Raw genomic sequence first — 23,332 nt, forward strand, 5'->3', positions numbered from 1 at the left:
GCTTGCTGTTTGTGTGTGTGTGTGTGAATAGTCTGAGCAACTATCAGATAACAGAGGGAGATAGCAGGCTGCCACAGTCACTAAAAGCTACCAGGAACTGCAGATTTGAAGGGATCTCAGCATTAACAGCATGCTGCCTATATTCTGCATCAGATATTTGTTATCCAAATTGATGGAAAGTATCCCATCTAAAATAGGATTATTCTCCTTTAAATTTAAAGCCTACTTCGTGCTTATGTGGCTTATATCACTTCATGACATGGTGTGTTATGTCAAACCTAAGATTATTTTTGGAGATTTCTGAGACAGAATCTACTTCATTTTGCCTGTCATCAGCCTAAAGCATGTGCCAAAAGACCCCTTTTTTGAGGCAGTGATTCACAAATACCATCTGAATTAAAGGACAGCTACAGCTTCAAAGCAAAACACATATCTTGGATCAAATTCTACTAACATCTCAGACAGTGCTCTCAGTTTTGATACTTCCTTTCAGAAGATTTATATCCACACAGTGGGCTATTTCTTATTTAAAAAAAAAAAAAAGAAAGAAAAAAAGAAAAGTTGATACACTTCAGCTTGCAAGCAGGAATACAGCTCATCAGGTGCCCTGATCTGTGATGTAAAAAAAAACAAGTAACAAACTCAGCTGCAGAGAGCACAGGTTTGTTAAAGCTGCATGTGATCATGCAGATGCAAATCAAACAAGAGTCAAGGGAGAGGCTGTTCTAAAAGTGGCACTTCATAGCCCAGGGTGGGAACTGCAGAAGCGTATATAAGCCTGCCTGCCAGGCAGTCCTTCCTGCTTCTCCATGTTGGTTCTTGTTGGAAAAAGAAGAGGGAAGGGAGAAACGAAAAAAAAAAGAGAGAAAGAAAAAAAAAAAAGGGGGAGAAAGGGGAAAAAGGAGAGAAAAAAAGGGAGGAAAAAAGGGAAGAAAAAAAAGGAGAAAAAAAGGGAAGAAAAAAAGGGAAGAAAAAAAGGAGAAAAAGTAAAAGAGAAAAAAGGCAAAAAATAAACCAAACAGAAGGGGAAAAGGAGGAAAAAGAAAAAAATGGAAAGAAAAAAAGAAAAAAAGGAAGGAAAAAAAAAAGAAGGAAAGGAAAAAATATATATTAAAAAAAAAGAAAATGAAAATTGCTGCAACTTTCACCATTTGCTTTATTTGCTTCCTATGCAGGCACTTCCTCCCTGCCCCTTTTACTTCCATCCACCCATCGTGGTGTGGGGCAAGATGCACAGTGCAGCAAGATTGGGTTGTGGCCCTGGTCACCTCAGGTTACTCTGTGCATCACCCTTTCCATGACACTGTAGCAGCACCAGCCTAGAAAACGCTTCCCTTAGTTGTCCCGACACAAGTTCCAAATTATTTCAAGGTATTTCACAAGAGCTGAAGCAGATCTCCACTTCTCAGTTACAATTTTTTAAGTATCCTACCTTCATATCTTAATTTTTTTTTTTTTCAACGACTGACAAATAATGAAGTTTGCTTTTCTCATCACCTAAGTATATCCCCACAGAGATGTTTTGTACCTAAATAGCTTCCCCCCCCCCCCAGTGCAATGCTATCACTCAAAAGTGCTTACCAGTGAATGCGTCAGCCCAAGAGCTGATGGTGAATTAGATTGTGCTCCTGATCTTCGTGAGATTATCTGTGTGATATACTACCTTCCCAGGCAATTAAGGCATTAGTGCTCTGGCCAAAATGTAGCAAAATTCTGCCTGAGTCAAATGGGCTACCAGGCTAATAAATTTTATATTGAAGGGAGTCAAAGGGAACAGTTTGACTCACCAGGAACTGAAAGAAATTACATTCTATTTTAAAGTTGTGGGCATTTCAAATCCGATACCTGTACTACAAGCACAGGGCAGTGGATTGTAGAAATATTTCTGCATCCAGGGCAGTTTCCTTAAAGATGAAAGTTTTGTTCACCAAGTAATTCTGCAATAGGTTGCTTCAGTGCTGCACACTCCCTGATGCCATTTTTGGGGGAGGCTGTGCTCTCTTCCATTCCCACACTATTTCTTACTTTGCTTGACCCCTCTTTTTAGCTGTTATCTGGTACAGCTGGTGGAGTACAGCTGCTAAAGATGCTTTTCCACAGCCACATTACCCAGTTTTCCAGTCCTACTTTTTCACAATTTGTGTCCCTCAAGAGACATTATAAATCATATTAACTTTGAACTTTGGCCCAGCCTTGGTAAGAACACCAGTCTACCCTCGCATTTAGACATTGTTACTTTTCCAGAGTGCTTCAATTGCAGCTGTATTTCCCATGGCAGACACAGCTCCTCCATACTGGTGAGGTCAGGAAGCCAAAGCTGTACGAAGGTCATGATGTGGAAATCAGAAAAAACCCGTGCCTGATTTTAACATGTGACTTAACATTTCTCTCTCATCCTCTGTCATCAGGATGAGCTTTGTACATGGTCCTATTGCTACTTTGCTAGTCTCATCATTTTGTCTTATCACACACCCTTTATCAACACAGCACTCTTCCAACACTGCATACGTCCTATTGGCTACTGAAGCAAACTGGAAGGATATTACTTTGAACATTCATGACTTGCTTCTGTGGAATTTTTCGAACATTTAATTTGATTTATTTCTCTAAGCCATTTTCAGACCATTTGTAGAATAACATTTCCAGAGAGAAAGAGGAGTGGGAACTCCTTTCTGGCCAATTACTACTCTCAAGTAGCAAAGTTGGAGCAGGTCTGTATCACCCAGCTTGTACCCAAGTATTTGCCATGGTCCTAAATGTAAAGGTGAAAATAATGTATTTTCTTCTGGTTTGCTTAATGCATTATCAGAAGCAAAGTCTTCCCTGATGTCATGTTGCTAGCAACACTCTTAATCATTATAAAAGAACAGTTTGTAAAACTGCATAGAAAGGGTCCACGTCAAGGCACGTTTCATGGCTTGTTTTTACCTGCCAGAACTTGAAGACCCCAGAAGGTTGCACTGTCTGGAGGAGAAATTTCCCAAATGAAGGCTCTGATATCAGCACTGGGGCAGTGTGGTCAGAGCATGCTGGTGCTGGAGAGCCCTAAGGGAGGTAACAATCCCTTTGAGCAACTAAAAGGTGTAAATGAACACAGCTTAAATTTTTAGATTGATCTAGACTGATTTAATTTTTTAGATTTTCCATAGTCTAACATGCATTATCACAGTAATCAACATTTTCAGTTATTCCTGCTGCAGGGTAAACACACTTGCCTTCAGCTAATTCTTCAAATATCTGCATAATAAGGACCAAGGAACAACTCAGTTACCATCAAGATTTGACCATGCCTGCTTCTCTGCTGGTTGAAACCCACTGTGCCAGCACACACAGATGTGTGGTGTCAGTCTTACTTGAGGAAGACAGCAAAGCAACTTTTGGATAGTAAAAAGTCATATGAAGAGAGGAAGAAGACACAGCACTGGAGGTGATGACTTTCAGCATCTCCTCTTGCTCTAGAAGGCTCCTTTCACTCCCTTCCTGGTCTTCTCTTTCCACTTTCCCCTCCCCCCTTTTCTTCCATTTTTGCACTTCTGAAATTGTGTAACTGGGGCATTATAGGCTGTTTCTCCTCCTGTTATTACTTTCCCTGAGTGGAAGCTTCACTCACAAGCCTGATGAAACATTTTTCCCCTCAAACCCAGAGTGCCAATTCTCACTTTGTCAAGAGCTCCAGATAACCTCCATGAGAAGTTCTTCTCCCCCTGCCTCCTGCAAATGCTCCAGGTTACAAAGATCTTGTCACAGCTACTAAATAGCTCCTTTTCTCTCTCTTTTTTTCTCCTCCTTTCTGCCTGAAGTGTGTTATTGCTTGGATTTCTCAATGTCTCTTTGTCTTCTCTTTCACTGTTCTCTCCCTCTTGGTTTTCTCTATGAGCTTCTCCTATGCTAACCTACATATGAACTCTCTAGTTGACTTGTTTTTTGCTACTGTCCTTTCTTTTCCATATGAAAAGATTCTCTTAACCACAGATCAAATTTATATTACACCAATACACAATTTTCTGTGGCCCACAAGTAAGTTAAAGATGAGCAAACTGAAACTCATGTATTCTCTGTTTGCAATTTTTTGATTCTGCACTCCATCAACTGGCAGTCAATATAAAGCCAATAGTCTGAGAGCCTTGATGATGAATCTGGCTATCATTTACACATATTAACAACTGTTTTTTGGTGAACTGAAGTGAGGTACACTGCTTCCCAGATGTCATTTACACCAAGTCTCTGCCAGTTATCCAAATAAGTACTAATACTCTGACCATCCCTATCTCATGGCAGATAGAACTCCAAGAAGTCTTTTAGCCTTGTTAGCATTGTGCTATTTAAAATAAGCCACAGTTTGGAGACAATGGTGCCTAATAAGTGTTATTTGCAAGTACTGGCTTGAAAGCACTGTGCTGGACCTACCACGTACAGCAAAGTTCTTGCAAAAGGTTCTCACTGAGCAGATTAAACTACAGATTCAGATCCAATAATTTATTGTGTAAGCATTAAGCCATTCATACCACTAACACCTGTGCAAGCCAGTTGGCCTAGTCAATTCTTGTTTAACATTTAATTATGAATATAATTAGCATGAGTTAAGAGACAGGCCAGGCATCCGCAATAAAATTTCCAGTATGCTAAAAAAATTACAACTATAATAACAAAAAAGATTAAATTGCAGAGAATATGTCCCTGCTGTGCAAACTTCGCATGACAGCAATATTCAAGTACAAATTCTTTTAAAATTTGTTTGTTTGCTTTGATGAGAATTGTAAGCTCTTTGCCATGTTTTTAAGACACCATTTTTTTCAGTTCCTTTAATTTTAAGGCAATTTTTAACACTGATGCAACCCTTTCAGCAAGGTTACTCAGGTTCTCCACTTTTCCTTGAAAGTTAAATTAATTGGTTTGGTGGTGTGACTTGAACACTGTAAAGCATATATAAGAGTGTTGTTAAATGCTCTTTGTAGCAAAATTGCAGGAGAAAAAGATTAGTGAATATTATGATATGTGCCTTTTATAGGTAGATTCTTATGTTTAAAGATAAAACAAAACAACCAGACAGCAAAGTCAGCCTATGGACCTATGGACGGGAGTTATATGGGCCTTCATAACAGAATGAAGCCATTCAGAGGAGCTAAATCATCATACGTAGATTTTATACTCATTCTCTTTCAAATAACTTAGAACTATCTACATGGGAATAAAAGATAATAAATGTTCAACTCCCTTATTTTCTACCCCCTTTTGGGGCAATTTTCCACCTCAAAAGACAAATGCATTCATACGCATGCCCTCTAATTCTTTCTTCTAAAACAGTTGCATTCAGAGCTCGAAAGATGTATTTAAAAGTGCTGCTGAGTAGAAACAGTTTGCAACTGTGAATGGAAAGTCACCAATAGAGACCTGGAGGTTACTGGGGCATATTGTTCCTTGACACCTCTTGGGAACAAAAAGCCTGGAATGAACCACTCTTGTTACCAGTCTGCTGCTGTTACAAGTATGTCAGCCTCCATTTACATCTTCATTGCAGGTGGGCTTTCTTTATGCCTCAAGTATGAATGAAGAGTATACCTACGCTAGCTGGAATGGGCGTGATGGTACAGCTGAAATATATTGGTAGCCAGGTTATACATCCCTCTACATGGAGATATTTATATATTTCCCTGCATTGTCCACAAAATCATTCCTTTTTTAAAGAAATCTGCACTGTGCCTCAACTTTTGGATACTCCTTTTTACTATGCCGTTTTTGTTCTGTTTGCATTTAGGTTCTGGACTTCCATTGTCTTCTGATATTTAGATTCAACCTGAGATGGATTAATATGACTTATTATTTGAGATATATTGTGGTGACCTTGGGTTTGTTTACAAATCACTGTGTTCACATGAAATTGAGGCTTCCTGATGCCATGCCAAGCCCCAAAACTTCCTTGGACAAGTAAAAGAAGGATAGGAAAACAGTTTCAATAGGAGGCTCGCCAACTGCGAAGCTGAAGGCAGTTTGATTAGGACTCGAAGCCCACAGATTGAGATTATGACAGAAATTTGCATAATGCCAGAGACTGATAAGATTTTGTTTCTCAGGAACCTATTACGTGATGATGTTAAGAGACTGTCATGGATTTATTACAGTGCAATATGCTGACTTGTCTTTCCAAGACAAGTTGGCCTTGAGCCTTGTTCTTTGTAAGCCTCGAGTGAGGCTTCTATAGTTGTCTTTTGAAAATTTCTTTAGACATCGTTTGTAACTTTTCACCAAGATGATATAAGGATGTTATGACTGTCAGAATAAATGAATGTATTTACTTCCTTTCCCTTTCCTAGCGACTATTTTCATAACACTGCATAGTGGTTCAAAGCAGGTCCTGGCTATGCTGCATTTTCAATCAGTGCAGCTCTGTTCTTTGATCATGATTATGTATCGATGACTAGACTTGTTGATTGCCTCCTGATACATCTTTTTGCCCAATTTTGATGAGGACTACTTCCAGGCAAACACGACAGCTATGTTATTCAGTGCAAACTGTGCTATGGCCTGCTGAAGACTGAATTGTGTTTGTTGCCTACACAGACATGAGTTTCTGCAGCACGTTGCCTCTGGCTGTGCACGCAGCAGGTTTGAAAGGAGAACTTTCTGAAGCAAGATTGGAGCCTAGGCTGAGAGTAAACCTTTTTCCTGATGCCATCTTCCATGGAGATAAAGAGCTGACATGAAAAGGTCTGATTTCTCCTGATAGTAATAGATAGCTTTTGTGGGTTAAAAACAGTCTACTGCTATAATGAAATAAGAGTTTATTCCTTTGCTGTGTTACCACTCTGTTTAGTAAGACCATGACTGCATTGACTTTGTTGGATGAGACCACTGAAACCAGTAACTAATACCAACAAGAAATGTTCTACCTTCTTCCAGTAAACCAAAGAGTTACAAAACTCTATCATACGTCAGATACTAAATAATCATCTTACTCAGTCTCTATATAATAGGGTAGCACAAGACATTATAGGATTGATAAGAATGACATTGTGAATTCTGTTTAGCATGCACCAAGAGACTTTAATTGATATATCGAAAGGATAAGTGTGAAATCAGTTGAAAAAAGTGTTAATGGTCCATCAGAGAAACAAACAAAAAAAGCCCAACCAACCAAAAAACAAAACAAAACAACCAAACAATAAAATAATAACGATATGAGTATCTAATGAGCATTTCATAGTTTCTATGCACTTTACCATTATAATTCTTTAAACCTTTTTCATCTGCCATCTAACCCCCCAGCGTGCTGCAACTGTGGCCTTATAAGACCTGGAGGTGACTAGGGCTCTACTGCACCCTCTGTAGACAGATGTTTTATTTTCTGCTAGGACCAAAAATCTTGATCTTCAGAGATGGAGGATTTCTCTGCTAAAGTTTCTGGGGAGTGCTGGGCCTGTGTTGGCAGGACCTAAATGATGTTAGCTAAGTAGATCTGCTGCCCTTTTCCCCAGTAACTTGGTGGCTCACATGGATACCGTGTTTTCTGTTCCTCATACTGGGACCTGAGGTACTTCCTATTAAGTTGTGGGTCCCACTTGGAAGCCTGGAAGTCACATTTAGTAACACTTCATTTGTATTATTCTCACTTTTGTGTTTGTCTGCCTTAGGTAGGAACAGCACAGCAGCAACAGATACCTTCCTTCAGAAAACTCACTATGAAAGAATCATCATTTTGGCAAAAAGACTTCTGTTTAGAGCATATACATGCATTTAATTTGTGTGCATGTGCACTTTAAAAGATAAATCACCTGTTTATTTACAGTACTTAGGTGCCACCTAGTAAATTCATATTATAGATAAGGAATTGAAATGATGGCACAATCACTTAACCTCACTGAAAAAAATCTTTCCAACACAGTAACATTTCCAACCTGTGGCAGACAAAATCAAAGATTTGAACCCAGCCCTTCCAAACCAGTGACAGATGCTGTAGCTTTGGGAACTTGGTGGAATTTTCCTTTGTGGGATATCAGGTTTTTTATTATTTTTGTCTTGTAACTGCATTTGAACAGATGCACTGTCTATACAGATGCACCAACTATACAGCTTTCCCCAGGTGAGGAGATCTGAAATGACTAGTCAGCATTTGAATATTTCCCATGTTGAATTTTCCCATTTGTTTTATTCTATGGATACCAGTCATAACTGCAGAGGAAATCACAGTAGACAAAATTTCTTTTTTTTTTTTTTTTCCCCCATGCATTCTGCCTGAGACTTTTCAATAAAATTTGTTCAATTAAACTAAATATTTGTAAGCAATTAACACATTTACCTGCTGATGTTTTTAACAGCTTTTGGGGGTACTTTTTTTAGTTTCAGTGTACGAAACAAATTCTGTAAGAAGATTGCATGGACATACAGATTGAATTCTGCAAATAAGGTGAGTAAATGTTTCAGTTATTGGCACTTCTACCACCTTACTCACATGAAGTACAATTTTACTTGCAGACAATCTGTTGAACCACGTCTGTTGATCTTGCAGAAAATCAATAGAACTATTTGCGGTGCTAAGTAATTTAAGTGTGGCTGAACCTGACTACATAGCAGCATTTGGGCACGCTTTAGAAGTGCATATTTCATCCAAAATACCACAAAATGACTTGCCAGTAATATATCAGACAAAGTCCTTGAAAAACTTGCTTTCCAAATCCTAAACAACAAAATTAGTATTAGGTCAGAGGTCTTGTGGCCTTCCATTTGTCATTTATAAATTCTCTGATATAAGCTACGTGGACAGTAATTAAGCAGCTTCAGCCTGGCAAACCAAATTCAGAGAATCTATAGTGCCCTGAATTATCTCCTAATGTTACAGCCGTATCTAAATTTTTCCAATATTATGGCCATATCTAAACTTATAGGGGAAATTGAAGGTAGAGAGAAAGCACTCTGCCTAATACACAGGACTATAATATTTTGTTCCTAAATTAAAATGGCCTCAACCAGGAAAAGTAATACTAAGCTTGCTTTGGAATTTTTTACATAATCTTAAAAATAGCTTCAGCATAAAGAGCCTGGGGCACCTCTTGGGTACTCATCCCTCCAGAGACTTCAAACTAAATGGATAAGCCACCAAGAAATGTTTGTGATTACTTGTTACCAACCATAGATTGGTTTTTACACAACTTCTTCTTACTAACAATGTATTACTAACAATTTCTAACAATGTGGCTTTGATGGAGGTGTGCTCAATGCTGGAGGAAGGATGTTGGAGCAGCAATGACATCTTCATGTTATCGTAGGGAACATGTCCTAATTGCCCTTTTCCTTGCAGTCTTCAGCTTGCTTTATTTCTGATAGTAAGTGCTCTTTCTATATGTACTGCATACCCATGCACTGGGTGCTAACACCACCAGTTTTGGAAGAATGGACAGAAAAGACAGATAGGCTTTTATTAACAGCATCCTGAAGTGGAAAGGAAATGTTCTAGCAGTTCAGCACAGACCAATTTTCTAGCAGCTAAGGCAATTAGCACAAACTAGCCAAAGACTCAACTACTATGGAAATGACATTGAAGACAAGAGATATTTTACTTTGCCTCGGGACTATTAGGATGTAGAAGAGCTCAAAAACCACTGGAAACACCTAATTGTTGTTTATAGATGTTTTTAAGTAGAGATGGTAAGAATACAGATTTGTAGATACGTTGGCAGTAAAGGCCAAATAAAGAGAAGATTGATTGGAAATCGTAGATTATATTGGACACTTGGATAGGTAGAAATCACCCTAATGTGCCGTAAAGAAAGCAACAAGAATTAGGGATTTGAAATAGTGCAAAGAATGTCTTAGAGTGCTAGTATTTTCTTCCTAGGAAGAAACTGTTTTAAAATCCCTCTATAAATGACTGTTCGTTAGTCTATCAATGTGTATAATGGCTCTCAAAATCATAATAAGAATTAATAATAGCTCCAAAAGCAGAAAGGGACGTTAATTTCTCACTCATGAATATTGATGCTTTAGGGAAGAGTCTCATCCTGACATGCTTTCAAAGTCCATTTCACAAGTCTATTATTGGTTACCTGTTATTTTTACTATAAAAATCCTCCCACTGAGCCTCCAAAAGACTTCCTATCATCTGGGCTTGAATACTAGCATGAGAGTGAGAACAGAAGATAGCATGGTCATGGTTTCATGATGAGGGCCTTCACGATACAACGGCGTTGGCTGAGCCAAAGCGTACACCAAAGAATGAATGAGAAGAGGGCAGGAAGACTATTTAGCTGCAGCAAACCAGTGTGATGGTGAACTATCTGGAACAGGGAGTAAAAAGGCAGACTACATGTAATAAATGCAGAACAACATGCTTAAGAGACCTCGTTCATGTACCTCATGTACCACATCCACTAGGGACACTGCTTCTTTCCAAAGAGGCAGTGGATGGAGAACCACCTGAAGGCTATGTTCAACGGTGATGTTTCAAAGGAGCATCCTGTCCTAGCATGCCACAGAAACTCAGAAAGCTGAGCAGTAAGCAGGTTTTTTCTTATTTTGCCCTTCTGTTAGCACTTTGGAGACTACACAATGGGAACGTAAGCTGGAGAGAGTTCCTTCTCTGTCTACTTATAGTGTGCCCTGAAGAAAGAAGTGCACTGTCAAGAGTAAACTTCCAGGTAATGTATTTCCTTACCTTGCATTAACTGCATTGCTTCTTTCTATAACCGAGAAGGGACGGATCTTATGAGATACATTTAACCTCATTATATCTGATACTGGGTCTTGAAAAGCTTTAGTTGAACTAAAGACTCTTATGAATATAAAATCAAAGTGAGCCGTACATTAAGGACTTCATACTCTCTGACAGCTGCGCATGTGTGCACACAGCTCTCATTAACAGTAATGACAAATATGCATGCCCATCATTCAGAAAACAGATCTCTAAGTACATTACTGTTGTTGTTTTTCCTGAAGATTTTTCTCTATTGGACCTTTAATTAAGCTCCTAGCGGGCTTTTCCCCCTTAAGCTATCTCATCCCAGCCCCCAGTTTTCAAGAGTAAAGCCCCAAATAACTCTGTTTTTGAGTTAAATTTTTCCAAGCTGCTACAGTTTTAGAAAATGCACCTGCAGATATTAAATACAGAGAGGGATTGCAGCACACAAACCAAAGACACATAACAAAATAAATGCCTTGAACTTTGACAATAGTTTTGCTGCCTGCTGCCTCATATTTAAGAAAAAAGAATCCCACAAATGTAGATACGAAAATGAGAACACAAATGTTTCTGCATTCTTTTTGTGATCACTGTAAGGCAAGAGTCTGCAACCTTGTGAAACAAAACACATGCATTTCACTCCGATTAACATAAAGACAGCCCCTTCTAACATGATTCACCATTATTACTCCTTCTCTTGTGTTTGGGGATATATGGATTATCAGCCTCGCATATTTTGAATACGTACACATTTTAATTCCTTTCCTAAACCATTTTAGGCACTGAAGTTAAACTGCTTTTATGAAATTTATAGATTAATAATTTGATTTTTTTTTTTTTCTCTAGCTAAATAACTACATGCCGTAGGAGGCAAAAGGCAAGCAAAAAACAATAAAAAGACAGGATCATGGATCACGGAAGGTAAGCCAGATTTGAGATGCCTCTGTACTTCAATTTTTAAGTTCATTATTATTTTTATATAACAGGCTATTTCACTAGCTTCTACTGTATCTGATGTACTTACTTATCGCCTCCACAAACTGTTCAAAGAAGCAGTATGGGAACAGCGGCTCAGGCAGCTCTCTGAAAAACATCTTGAGTGCTCCGGTGACAACGTGGATGTCCTCCCACTGGCTGTCGTCCAAATTCAGCTTCTCTTCTGGGAAAACACGAGGAGAAATGGAACAACTGGTTTTAATGAAACAATTACAAGACACTAATTATTATGTTAATGTTTGCCTACTATCATCAGCAACCGTTAACAGCCTTCTGCACCTAGAGGTTTGGTGCTGTGCATGTTTTTTTTTTTTTCCCCCTTTTTTTTTTTTTCTGTAGGAAGAGAACATTTTCAATGGAATACCATCTGTAGGAATGCAGCTAACAAAAAAACAAGAGACACAAAGAGACAGTACCATTGACACAGTATGTCAGATACATTTATTCCCATAATGCATCGGTATGAAAATTAGCATCACCGCTCAACATGATTCAAAGCTATTTGGTTTTGAGGCCGAGGGGCTAAGAGTTGCCAATGATGGCCGGCTCAAGGGACCGGCCTAAAGGCCTTGCTGAGCCAACAGGAGACATATGCTAAACATGGCAATAGAAAATGAGTTATTGCTTTACATGTGTTAGCCTTGCTATGTACAAGGGAATAATGGGGAAACGCTTTTCTCCTTTTTTTTTGCCTGAATGTAATGTCAGCAAGGAATAGAGTACTGTGAGAGAAAGGATATTAATTCCTTCTTACTGCTTCAAAAATATTTTGTTTGGTTTTCATCTCTGGGAGGAAGATTTGCCCAGCAACAATATTAGACAGACCCCTGTTGGCCTACCTAGGCTATGCAAAGCTGTCAGAAATGATAACACACTAAAGACAAACCACAAGTGCTTACAAAACTGTTTTACAAACAAAAAAAAAATGTTTTCTTTTGAAGCTTGGCTGAGCTAAGGAATTTAAATATAAAAGAACCTAAATGCTAAAATAGTTTCTAATAAAAAAATAAAACAAGATTGGATGATTATTCTGTTTTCTCTCCTCTTTTTTTTCTTCTAGTGGAGTGATACTATTAGAACAGAATAAACAATGAGATCATAATCCACATAAAACTCACAGAAAGTGTAAGTCCTTATTAGATCAAATTAAAATGACATACACTTTCTTCCAGTCCTGCTACTCCAAAAATGGAGTTTGCTTTTTATATATGTGCTGTGATTCTCATTTTTAGAAAATTTCTTTCTGAATGCAAATCAAGGGCCAACCATGAGAACTACTGCACAAATTTAATTTGAAGCAACAGAATCCTGAAATGTTTTACTGAATGTCACTGAATTTTCATGTTTAGCAATTCAGTTGGCTTCGAGAGCAGCCTCTTTAGTGAACTGTTGTTAAACAAAATGGTACAATTATTGGAGACACATGGACACCCACAACTCCAGATCCCTGGTACTTCAGTGCAATAGTTTTTTCTCACTATAGAGCTTGCTTTTGGACTGAAAAATGTCATTCAGAATGGAGTCATCTTTTGACTTCTGTGGAATAAACATTATTTAATGCTCTTTAAATTTCTGCATTTGGGAAATGTTTGCAAATAAAGAAATGGACTCAATTCCTTAATTTGGAGTAATGCGAGACAAAAGAGGAACAAAGGCACGCTTGTGCACTTTATTTAGTTGTCTTGGTTTCAGGCCCTTTTTTTTTTTTCTCCGTTGCATTACCTCCATCATAAAAGTAATGATTTGATCTCAAGTGAGTTATCAGAGGGGATCTTCTTTAGACTCTGAGATCATATTTGATTGATCGTATTTCAACAATTAGCCTTTTCTTTTGCCACACACTATTGAACTAGATCGACAGCAACTTAGCAGGCCAGCTTTAAACAGTCAACTGTTAACAATAGCATCAAAAAGAGAGACCTGATGGGGTTTACTGTCACTTTAAAGAACAGGGTGGGTTTTCACATTGTTGAAATCTGTCAGATATTTTGAAATGTCCCTCTCACTATGGTGCCACACCCCCTGCGTGCCCTTATAATAAAATTGGTTTTACTCCTGATTAAATCATTTTCTCCCTACCCACTACCATACTTCTCATAATGGACCTGTGTGCTCTACAGCTGGTGTTCTTCCCATGGTACCAATTCTTACTTTATCTTTTAAGCACTTTGCTGCTAAGATCTCATGCAGAGTGCTTATGTTTTGTTAAGAGCTTCATTCTTAGAGAAATAGCTTAACACATGTTCTAAAAATGTTGTACAACTTATTGCTTAAAACACATTTAGAAAATGTATAAGTACTGTAGCTTTGGCACAGAACTTTAAGTAGAAACCTTTAAAAAAAAAAAAAGCACTTGTTTTTGCCATGCATTTGTCTTAAATGTCTAAAGTGGAATGCTTGACTTCTAAGGCTTTGCAGAGACTTATCTTACCAGATTTTTGCACCATTTCCAGCTCTTCAAGGAAACGTGTTAGGAATGTATCATCGTGAAAGCAAAGGGTGTCAATTTTCCCTCTAGCAATAAGAGAGTTTTTAAAAATGTTTGCTAGGAGGAACAAATGCCAAGTCAAAAAAAAAAAAAAAAAAAAAGAGAGAGAGAAAAATAGAAGTCCATTCAGTCTAAGACTCATTTGGTTCCCACTGGTTGGGATCGCTCACATACCATGGCAATAGGGCCATAAGCACACACACACATTTCAGGCTAGGTTTAAGGGGAGGACCTGACTTCTTGGCTTTACTCAGACATATTTCTTATTGGGGTGTTTTGCTTACACAAAGATTAAGTCTCAAATCTGGTATTTAAACTTGACAGTCAAGGACTGCTTTCAGTCAGGAGATACTGTATCTGGGAAGACGCTCAAAATCTCACAGTCCTAAAAATTTGCTTTAACTTGTCAGTAGTATTTGATTAGTTCAACCATCACTGCCAGTTGATATCATATATCTTAGATACAGACACAAATATGCCCAGAAAATCCCGTAAAATTTATGCTAATACTTTGGATGAAAATTTAAAGACCACACTAAGGAAAAAAAAAAAAATAGTGTGGGCACCTGTCAAGGTTATTACTTAAAAAAAAAAAAAAATCAATATACATTTGTGAAGAGAGCATGGGTTTTAGTATGCTATTATTTTTAGTAAACCAGTCTTTTCAGCAGTCCACGTTTTTAATGGCAATTGTAATGTCTGCAGTAGTACCAAGAAAGATACCACCTCTGGGTTATGCATGCCACCATAAAGTTGTCCTCATGCAAAAAGGAAGATAATCCACGGAGAGATTTACTGAAAGCAAAACAAAAAGCAAAAACCAAGGTAGACATTGCAGAAAGGTCAGTTTTAGAAGAAAATGGATGCAGCTCCTTTAACCACATGTCCTGTCCTGTATGGAGACATGTATCCAGGAGCAAAATGCAATCACCTGAGAGCACCACTGAATTTTATTTATTCATTCATTTTTCCTTTAATATGACTGATACAAGTACGTCCCAGGCATATACTGCCTTTTGCTCACGCTGCCATTAAATCCCAGAGCACCACATTCAGGAGCTCTGTATTTTCCTGCAAATATTCTCAAACCAAACCTCACCAAAAGTAATCTGCAAGCACTGGAATGGCAGTGCACTCCTGGTGGCACCCAGACATAACATCCATCGCCTCTGCACTCCCCTGTTTTGGCATCTAGGGACCAGCCCCAGTGGATGAAGCCTCAGAGCACTGGAGTCTCCATCCCAGAGGTGGTGTATATTCTGGCTGAGATCTCCCCAAGAGAAAACCCTGCACAGCACTGTTCAGTAATTCACAAAGTTCCTCTCACTTCAAAGCCTTTGCAGAAGAGCTCTGGGTGTGCACAATGCATTCCCAGTTGGCTGAAAGCTTGGGAAACTGGCTGGGCTCATTCATCCCGACAGGCGGATTACTGGTGGGAGCTCAGAACCAGAGTCCTATGGCTGAGGGATGATAAGTCCTTTTTCACCACACCAGGGAAAGATAAACTGTCCAGAGTCATTCCTCTTCCTCTTGAGATTTGAATACCACTTTTTTCCCCTCTTTTAATGGGCATATTTTTCATTAATTTGCTGCTTACTCATGTTCTTCCATACCCAAGAAAAGAATATACTCAAGGAGATCTGATACAGTTGCATAAAAGCTCAGCACACTACTTCAGCACTAAGTCCTCATGTGAGGGCTGTTCTCACGACTGACAACACAAACACTAATTCATGCACTGAAAGGTATTTGTGTTTGCAGCTGTACCTGCATTTTATAAGCCAGAACTTCTCTGGTCACAGAGACACAGCAGACTTCTGCATGAATGGCACCTCAAAACTTTTGTCACAGAGGAGCAAAAACAGCTCCTTTCAAGGTGATGGGCACTCCATTCAGGGCAGCAGCAGAGCACAGAGATGTCTGAGATACAGCAGATAGGCAGCTGAGGGGTGGTGAAGGCTCCCACCCATCACATGGCAAGGAACTCGCCCCTTGGCGTTGCAGCACATGATGCTTCACTTCCCCCTCCAGTAAATCTCGGATTGACACTGCATGTAATATGCACACTCCAAAGTACATACACTCCCTTGAAATTTGACTAAACAGTACAGCAGAAGCCTCAGTTCATGCAGAATCACACTTCCCTCTATCAGCCTGGATTCTGGGAGCTCTCTTACAGCTAAGTAGCTCTTCGTCCCTCCTTGCTAGGTTTGGGAGGTCACTGTCCTGCCTGCAGTCAGGGTATGGTGCTTTGTCTCCAAGAGTGTCGTAACAAATCAAAGAAGTTGTCAGATAAGCAAATTAGTATATACAATGCACTTCTGAGTAGTTCTGGTGCATCCATCTAAAGATACCAAATTATCAAGGATATAACCAGCAAAACAAAAACTTTCACATATTTCTCTTTCTGTGGTGGAAGAAAATGGAATGCCCTTTAACAGAAAATGTATGCCATGAGGTAATAATGCCTAAGCACTTAGTTAATATCAGAGTGCTCATTTGCATGGTGCCAAGGCGCAGATTACTGAGCAACTTCAGCTAGAAAGCAGAACATCTCTATGTGCACCTCGAGTGCTGTTTACTCCAGCTCTCTGCAGTGACAGTTCACTGCCCTGGGGGCATGCTGGAACAACCCAGTACTGCTAACTTAAATCCCAGCCTGTGCCAGAAAAATAAAAGATTTCTGTACTCGGGCACACTGGCTCATATTCATCCTTGCATAATTCCAACAGAAGTCCAAACTGTAAGAGAGGGATGAACTATCTCATTGTTTCTGTGAAAAATATCCACTTCAGCAATAGTACACCACAAAGGCATGCGGAGCAATTCTAATGTTTAGAGACATGGTCAGAGGGAGACTTGTTGCGTCTGGAAAGCTTTTGCACTGTTTGCAACTGCAGGCGTAAAACCAGAGTGGTACTGCAAGGAGGAGAATCCATTTAGTGGCCAGAAACAGATATCAGCATCATGCTCCTGCACATAATTCATTGCCAATACCTGCTACAAGGGTAGATGACAACATTATTAGTTGTAAATTTGGGTTTTCAATCACTGTGATTTGAAGCAATAATTCCTGTAATAAGATTATAATTGCAAGTACTTTTAAAATTCATCAAGTTCAACTGAATCAACTAGTCTGTATGGGAAAAAGATTGATTTTAAATATAGAATATTTCCTGAAAGCTCCTTAAGAACAAATAGACCACCCATCTGAATTCCAACATCTTTCACGAGTTGCTTGGAGGTGGCTGGTTAACTGTATGCACCCCGAGCAACCAGGGCCCAAATCATCCTTCCTCTGAGACTAAGGAGAGAGCTTTGTTATCATATGGTAATTTCATTTATGTCCTAGTAAGCAAAGTGCACTTTATTTTGTTTTTCTTTCTGTTCTTCTCTCTATTATACCAAATCAGACTACTGTCTTTCTAATTCTTCTTCATCAACTAATGGGCTTTATTCCATTTTGTAAGTGAATGTTTCAACAAAACAGAAATATCAAATACTATCTATCTGAGATAAGGAACTCACTTTGCATGATACATTTTACTACTGAAAGGTAAAAGTCCATTCTGAGCTCTGCTTTCCACTGCTTCAATATATATATATGCATATACATATATTAGTCAAAGCAAATATTTTTTATTGTGTAACTGCTCTCCAGTTAGCTTTTCTGCAGTCTAACCTAAGATTTTTGTTGCTAGGTTTTGTGCTTTTATTTTTTTCCATAGACACTCAGGTCTTTTGTCAGAATTGTATGCATCTGCATTCACAAATCTACATTTGAAATAGATTGAAAGCTCTCAGGACCTAATACAGGGAGGGACTGGACAATGACTCTCTGTCCCATTTTCATACTTCAAAAATATGGTCATATTCCTATCTTTTTAATTGTACTACTAAGTCAGAGTGCTTTAGGATTCTGACATATAGCTCTTCTGTTCTTCCTAGTCTCGGTTTCTAACACTGCCTCTATTTCCATTCTTGTCAAAAGCCTTTTCATAGTCCAAAAATCTGTACACAATGTTTTGTAATATTTGGCAGACTTATCTGAAACCTAATTCACTGCCTTCTTGTGATTCATGGGTCATAAATTATTTTATATGTAACGTACCCCAAAGGGTAAAAAATTCTTTGTATTAAATTTCAACCAAACAATTTAAGGGGGAAAAAAAAAAAAGGAAAAAAAAAAAGTATTTTTGAGACACCAAAAGATCTGACCTTAATATAAGGTCTAGAGCATTGTCTCCCACAAATGGTATCTCAATATCTTTTGTCAAATAGGAGATTTCAACATGCTACAAGTGAAAACACTTCTGCTGTAACTCGGACTTACTGTAGACAACTTTAAAGGAAACAAGAAATACAAATAGCGTGGCACTGGATCAGACTGCTGATCCTCTAAATCAGCCCTGTCTCCAGTGACTGCTAAACCGAAAGGGTCTGTATGAAAACAGTTCCAAAAGCAGGCATACTACCCAACCCTTTCTTATTGCGTATAGCCAAATGTGTTACTGGGACTGACCCCAATAACAATAAGCTGGTGCCTTATTTCAGTGAGTTTCAACAATCAAGGGAAAAAAAGTAACAAAACAATAAAGATCAATATGACTTCCTTTATGTAAATGACTTCCAAATGTAAAGAGATCAAAGCCTGAGCAAAAATTAAGCAATTCCCCCAGTTCTCTTACAATACTAAAAAGGAACATGCACACATATGTACTTGTTTGCAGTCATAAAGATTATCGATGAATTATTGGTTTATTGCTTTATGGGGAAAATAGAAATCCAAACTTGATTCTCAAGATACTGTTCATCTATTTCTTACATTAGTAATTAATCACATGAATTTTAATGGGATTGTTTGCAAGAATAAAGACCACTCATACATGTAAACAACTGTATTTCTGTACGTGCAAAAGTTCATAGCTGGTCCAGAGAATAAATTCTGGATATATTTCTAATGAAAGGGCTCTTTGAAATAAGCCAGCTGAAAGAAGTATTCTTATACGGAGTCAGGTATACAGAAGCTCTGCAAATGTCAAGGACAAAACACTTTATTTTGTGTAGAATTTATCTTCTGGTTCAGTAAAGTCAGAACACTTCTGTTCTGTTCATCGGAACTTTTTATAAAGGACTGTTTCATAATATGAATCCATTTGGATTATCTGACCAGAGATAAGACTTCAATGGACTTACTATATCATTCACCACTGTACCAGTGTCACAAAAGGGAATTACAATTAATTGGATTATGTTGGTCTCCACCCGCTGATTGTAGAAGAGAAAGTCTGAAACTGTAACTATTTCAAACAGACCGTATCTCTCATCAACCATGGGATTTGGGCTTTAATTTACCAATAAAGCTTAATTTCTTCTCTATATTCTCTTTTGGTTAGGAAGAGGTCATTTAGACACTTTATTCAAGTTGCTTAAAAAGAAAGGACAGTTTTGTTAAATACTTTCAAGCTAGCACTTCAGTACTTGCACCTTACCTTTTAAACATCGCTTATTTTCTCTTCTAGCAGTAAAATGACTTGTCTTGAAAAACACAAGGCAGGGAAGCAGACTTGTATTTGGGTCATAAGAATAATTTTTGCTTCACATTCCCTAGCTTAGTTCATGGAATTTTGGCTGAAAGTGTTGCCATAAAGTGACAATTTGCCTTCAAATAGACGATGTGTGACACCATACAGCACAGAGAACATCACTGCCATTTCACGTGGAATCCTGCACAGAGGTAGGGCAGTAAGAGCTTTTGGCAGCTAAGCTTAGCTTTATCTGTATGGAAAAGGCACAGGCACAACTATCGGTGTGAAATCCTCATTAGCTTGCAAATAGCCAAATTCTACAATACAAACAACTTCATTTTTTTTTCAGTAAATGAATTCCATGCTAAATAACAATACTATTCTTATTCCAGCTGCCCATATATAGCATTAGATATAACCAATAATATATTTATGTAATGAGTAAATGATGAAGATTTTCAGTACTAAATAAAGCTTGAGACTGGAAGGAAAAACAGGCACCAAAGCACCACCACGTTACGATCAGGATCACGAAACGCACGCAGAGAGAAACACAATATCACACGGGCTATGGACTTTGGGAGCTCAGTTTTGCAAGCAGCCACGTTGCTGCCTCTGCTGCTGATGGCTCCAAAAGCTGTTTGGATTTTATTTCCCCCTGCTAACTGGAAGGTTATTTCAGTGCCTAATTCCTTCTAGCTACCCAGCCTAAAATATTCAACTTCATATAGTTTCTTAATAATTATTAATATCAGTAATACTTGCTTTGATTTTTGTGTGTGTGTGTGTGCGTGTCAAACTTTTGCAGTCAGTCGGAGAAATAAAAAATCCTCAGTCAACTTACTTCAAAACCACGTTTCTTAATTCACATTTGCATTACTTTTTGCTAATATCTGAAGCTCTAATTCCATTCCCTGGATATTAGCAGGACTAGCTATGCTGTTAAAGATAGGAATGCTTCTAAGTGCTTACTGAATCAGGGCATATGAGATGATAATTGCATGTGTTTAAAACAAAACTTTAAACAGGAGGGGATTATGTAAGTTGGTAAAACAAATATATCTTCAAGTGCACTGAAGGGCTTTCAAATGTTAACGAAATGTCCTTTGATAATAATAGTGCTAATAATGACACGAATTTTCATGTATTTTGATGCATTTTGAGAATCACCCTGAATGGGGAAGATTCTCAGAAAGTGCAGTTTTGGGGGGAAAAATGCATCATTGTCTTCAGAGCTACATCCCCTCTGCACCAGCAAGGATCTGATGCTGAAAGCTGTCCTGCTCCAGGCTAGGGCACGCTGTGCACTGCAGCTTCTGCTTGCAGAACCCCACATTTTCCTAGCAATGCAAGAAGTCTTCATCAGATGCATATTACACTTTAAAATCATTGAAAATCTAAGTTTATGAGCAAAGCTGCCCATGAAACACATCAGATCGCAGGACAGGTGGACCTAAGAGCTACACACAGAGAGCCAGTTGAGCATTTAGCTCCCATAACTCTACAGCAAAGTCACTGAGGTCTTTTTAACCAAAAGTAAGAAATTTCCAGTCACTGAGGACTTCAGAGCATACATCTATCCCCCTTTCTATCATACAGTCACAGAATCATTAAGGTTGGAAAAGATCATTAGGATCCCTAAGCCCAATCCCAACCCATCCCACCATGCCCACTGACCACATCCCTCAGTGCAGACTGGATACCCTAACTTCATATTTCTGCTTATCATTCTCTTTTGGAGGGTTTATCTTCCTGTCTGTTCTAATTCTAATATTCCCACTTCCTTTTTTTTTTTTTTTTTTTTTTTTTTCCCCCCCTACCTAAAATTACAGGCATATCTATTTCAGGAGAGAAAATCTATGCTTTGATGCAATTTTAATACTTGATAATGCATGGTTTTTTTTTCTGTTTTTAAATTAGTCTTGCAAATAGACTCATAATAACATGACAGTTCTAAATAAAAAGAAGAGATTTTCATGACTTTGAGATGCATGTAGGTCCCTCCCACAAGTAATATATTAAAATATTGATTAGATTAGGGCACTGTTTCAAATAAATGGAGATTTATACTTCCTTTTGGATGCAATATCTTATAAAAAGTTTCAAGGCAACACACAACAAAGCAGTTGACAAGAAAGATAGCATCTGCTTTCCTGGCTATTCAAGCTGAAGTTTTTCATTCTAAATGCAAGCAATGTTTCCAAAGTTAACATAATTAACTCACGACAATCCTGAAACATCATAATATAAGATACAGATGGAAATTCAAAGCTTTAAAAATGTCATGCAACTGCGAGAGGATTATCATTTTTTAACCGCGCCAATCTGAATACTAATTAAAACAGGTGTTTTTATTTCAAACGCTGTTGCACACTGTGACATTACTGGGAGAGTTATTTATATATTAGCCTACGAGGAGGCATACATTGCTCAAAAAATGGGATGCGCGATAATAACAAAGTTCCGAGATAAAAGAACGACACTGTGCACTGCTTCCTGCAACAATAAAAGACCAGTAGTTCAATTAGTTAGTAATTTCCGTGTGACTATTTGACAGATTCTACTAATTGTTAAGCTCCCACTAACTATTACTTTACATAATTAATTATATTCAAACGCCAGCTACAAAGACATGTGGGCCAGTTGCCCTTTTGACAATGTTTTTCGCAAACTGATTTGCTTACCAAAAATATTTTTAGAACGAAAAGATCCTAATCTTGAGTAGAAATACACATCAAAACGGTTCAAGCAGCTCTGAGTTTTACCGCGGTTATGAGAGAAAATTTGGATTGTTTAACATATCATTTATGCCACACGCATAATAGCTGAAGTCTTCTAGCAGAGATCTTTCATATTAATTTAGCATTGCATAAAATTCATAGTAACAGGTCCAGGGGTCAAGCATCATTCATCATTAGTTGAAGTGACATTTGCAACCCTTCATATAGCAGCTGCTTGAAAGGGGAAAAAAAGGTATTCTTTGGAAGAATGGGGGGTAGCACACAATCCTTGCTCTATCCACGGAAGGGAAAACAAGGTGCCACTATGTCAGCATGGTAATGTGTTTAAATTCGGTGATGTCATTCCCCCTAACCCCCACGAGTCACAAGGCACAAGGCAGCTGCATTCCTGAACTTAGTAGTTCGGGTGGAGATAAGTAATAACTAGATGTAAATGAATTACATTACTGTGGTTGTGAACACAGCTCTGTGCATCTAAATTATGATTTATATCAGGATCCTATCTTGTTTTTGAGAGTTTTCTACTTGTTAACAAGGCAGCCCTTGTTCTCGTGGCATCCTCCAGGCATAATAGTTTCTGGGAAGCCAAATAAGATCACTTTTGAAACTGCAAGACAGCATTCCAAGACTTTGCAGCAGAACACATTGGCCAAATTAGGACTTCTGAAGACTGTTAACTAACAAATAAAATCTTTTTTTTTTTTTTCTTTGTGGCGTGTCTTGTCTACTATAAAACATTGAGATCAGAACGGGAAATGTGAGCAATTAAAATGAAAATGTAATCATCTGCAAGAAAAGATAAATTTGTATTAAATGGCTAATACTTCACAGTCCTTTTGATATTACAAGTACTTTTTAAGGAAAATATATATTTTATGTCACAGTAATTTTTATTATGTGAAACATGTGA

The 23,332-nt window shown here is 38.2% G+C and overlaps 1 protein-coding gene across 4 annotated transcripts in view; it reads right to left on the reverse strand.

The window, feature by feature from the left end:
- ARHGAP15 (Rho GTPase activating protein 15) overlaps nucleotides 1–23,332 on the reverse strand; it is a 315,056-nt gene that overhangs the window by 47,652 nt on the left and 244,072 nt on the right. For all 4 annotated transcript variants that reach the window (XM_090143526.1, XM_090143525.1, XM_031590760.2 and 1 more), the window contains one exon: nucleotides 11,694–11,828. In XM_090143526.1, the coding sequence (XP_089999652.1) occupies nucleotides 11,694–11,828 (135 nt within the window). The remainder of the gene's footprint in view (nucleotides 1–11,693; nucleotides 11,829–23,332) is intronic.

Source organism: Phasianus colchicus, chromosome 7 (assembly GCF_987193195.1).
Source record: "Phasianus colchicus chromosome 7, bPhaCol1.hap1.1, whole genome shotgun sequence".
Lineage (NCBI taxonomy): Eukaryota > Metazoa > Chordata > Aves > Galliformes > Phasianidae > Phasianus > Phasianus colchicus.